Source organism: Seriola lalandi, unplaced genomic scaffold (genome assembly GCF_002814215.2).
Source record: "Seriola lalandi dorsalis isolate HSWRI2012SDOR001 ecotype SW California unplaced genomic scaffold, Sedor1 jcf7180001959699, whole genome shotgun sequence".
Taxonomy (NCBI): domain Eukaryota; kingdom Metazoa; phylum Chordata; class Actinopteri; order Carangiformes; family Carangidae; genus Seriola; species Seriola lalandi.
In genome coordinates this window covers 1-2,254 of record NW_019430368.1, presented here as the reverse complement: position 1 = coordinate 2,254, position 2,254 = coordinate 1, and the positions used below count along the sequence as shown (strand labels likewise).

General features: G+C 37.0%; 1 protein-coding gene across 1 annotated transcript; it reads left to right on the top strand.

Annotated features, from left to right (window-relative positions):
* Window positions 1-6: 6 nt before the first annotated feature.
* Window positions 7-1,843, top strand: LOC111662607 (beta-crystallin A4-like; the record flags this gene model as incomplete). The annotated part of the gene is made up of 4 exons (XM_023416561.1): window positions 7-15; window positions 662-697; window positions 1,361-1,521; window positions 1,720-1,843. Coding segments are annotated over exons 1-4 (324 nt in total), but the record flags the coding sequence as incomplete, so codon positions are not given.
* Between the last annotated feature and the right edge of the window lie 411 nt (window positions 1,844-2,254).

Genomic DNA, 2,254 nt, shown 5'->3' with positions numbered 1-2,254 from the left:
AGACCACTTAAAATGGTGCGTGCTTATGTGCAACATCTAATGCACATTGCAGGGGGTAGTTCAAGAGCGTGATAAGTTAATTAGCTGCATAGTTGCGTAGTTGGTCAGTCCAACTTTTCAGTCCTGACTAAAATTTGGTGATCACCAGACTTTTCCTCTAGCACCATCATGGGGTTGACATTTGTGGTTTGTATGAAATGTGTCGACAACTATTGGATGGATTGCCCTGATATTTGGTTCAAATATTCATGGCCCCCTCAGAACAAATGTTATTGCATTGTTTACATGCTAAATGCTAAACTGCTAAATGATCTTTATTATAATCATGAACATGTTTGTTTTGTGTAAAATTTCAGTATTAAACGTACTTCACTTTTGTGACTCTGTAATGACAGAGTGCTTTTATAAAGCTCCTGTCTGGTGCTCTGTCTGAAGAGAGTCATTGTGGAAATTAGCAGCAACTAATTACCCAGGAACAGAAGTTCAGATCAGTATGTTATGTGTGTTCTGTTCAATTTTCTTTGCTCCCTGTCACTCTTCAACAGAATCGTCACCATTTCCAAGAAAATAGAATAATTAGTATAATTGCTAACTGTCTTGTTTTTTTTAAGTTGTACATTCAATTAGAGGAAAAAAAGGTCTAATTATGTCTCTGTTCCAGGGTGGTTTCAAAGTGGAGAATCCCAATGAAGTCAAGGTATGTACAGCTCTCTCCATCCTGAATAGATTGAAGTTTTATTTTTCTTCACTTGAGTATTATTAAGTTAAATGAATATAAGCAATGTAATAAAGCAAATTATGGACTGTGATTATTGAATGGAGGAAAACATGATTTTATAAGAAGCCTTCATGGTGCTTTGTGGTCTTTGGCTCATTTTTCCATTAAGTGTTTAAGATTCTTTAGGCCAAAAATAGAAGAATTTCCTGTGTCACCACAGTGTGTTTTGGCAACAGAAATTTTCAGACCACAGAATAAAAGATAGAGAGCTTTTTTTTCCTACCCAATCTGCTGTACTGGGATTCAACAATTGTACAAGGTGACAAGCACTGTGTACAGATTCATAATGTGCTCACAAATGTCTGAGAGATGAAGAATCCAAGGACGTGCTCTGCATTTTCATCATTTTAAGTGCGCCATCATCAAGAAATAAAACATCATTCAAACTTGATTGATTCAGTTTGTCATTCATTTGTCAGCGTCATCTTTCTACCAGTCAGGTTTATTTTTTATGCAACTGGCTATTAATGTCATTTTAATCATGTGTGTTTAAGGAAAAACAACCGATGTAAATGATGAGTCAGTTTTAACATACTGTCTAATATACTGTATATATAAAGTACTGTCCTTTGTCTGTTACAGGCTAAGGTGTATGAAAAGCCTGGCTTTGAGGGCTCCTGTGTGGAAATCGACAGTGACATTTTCAGCTTTTCTGAAGATGAAGAAGACATTACCGCAGACAGCACAAACCTTGCCTCAAAGAAAGTGAAGTCTGTGGGTTCTTTAAAGATCATTGGAGGACTGTGAGTTTTCACTTTTCTATTGCACCATAGCATCTCATCTCTTTGCTTGCTTAGATGTTAGGTGGCAATCTTGGCTTGGAGCAGAGTTTGTTCAGGATTAACTTTGCTGCCAGATGATGATTTAGAGGTTGTGTAATGCGGTCACAAATTTTAAATACAGATCCAACCAGCAATATCTCTGTACCTCTCTTGTTCCAGCTGGGTAGGCTACAGCCAGCCGGGATTTGAGGGCCAACAGTACATCCTGGAGGAAGGAGAGTACCTGGACTGCAGCGAGTGGGGAGGTTCAGAGCAGCTCCTGTCACTGCGGCCAATACTGGCTGTGAGTACTGCACTGCACAGCAATGACACAATTAACAACAATGTGATGTTTAAGTCATGGTTTGACCACCATGGATTTGTGAATCACAATGGATAATCAGTGGAAAATCATTCACAAAAATTTCGATACTTTATAGGATTAGCAATCAGGAACAAAAAAACAGGTCATTAAAAACTCCCAAGTCTTTACTGGAGAATTGATCAATAAAAAACTGTGCTAATCGAAAAATAAACAAATAAAATGTGCAAAGACAATAAAGTTTTATTTTTATAAAGTTTTGGAAAGGGAATAAACTTAACATTTACAGTGGGCACTGCTGACTTTTGGATTGAGTATTATTTCATAAACCATAAAATATGTCAATATAGTAACTGAATTACTAGTCAAAACCTAGAGCAGTGGTTCTCAAAC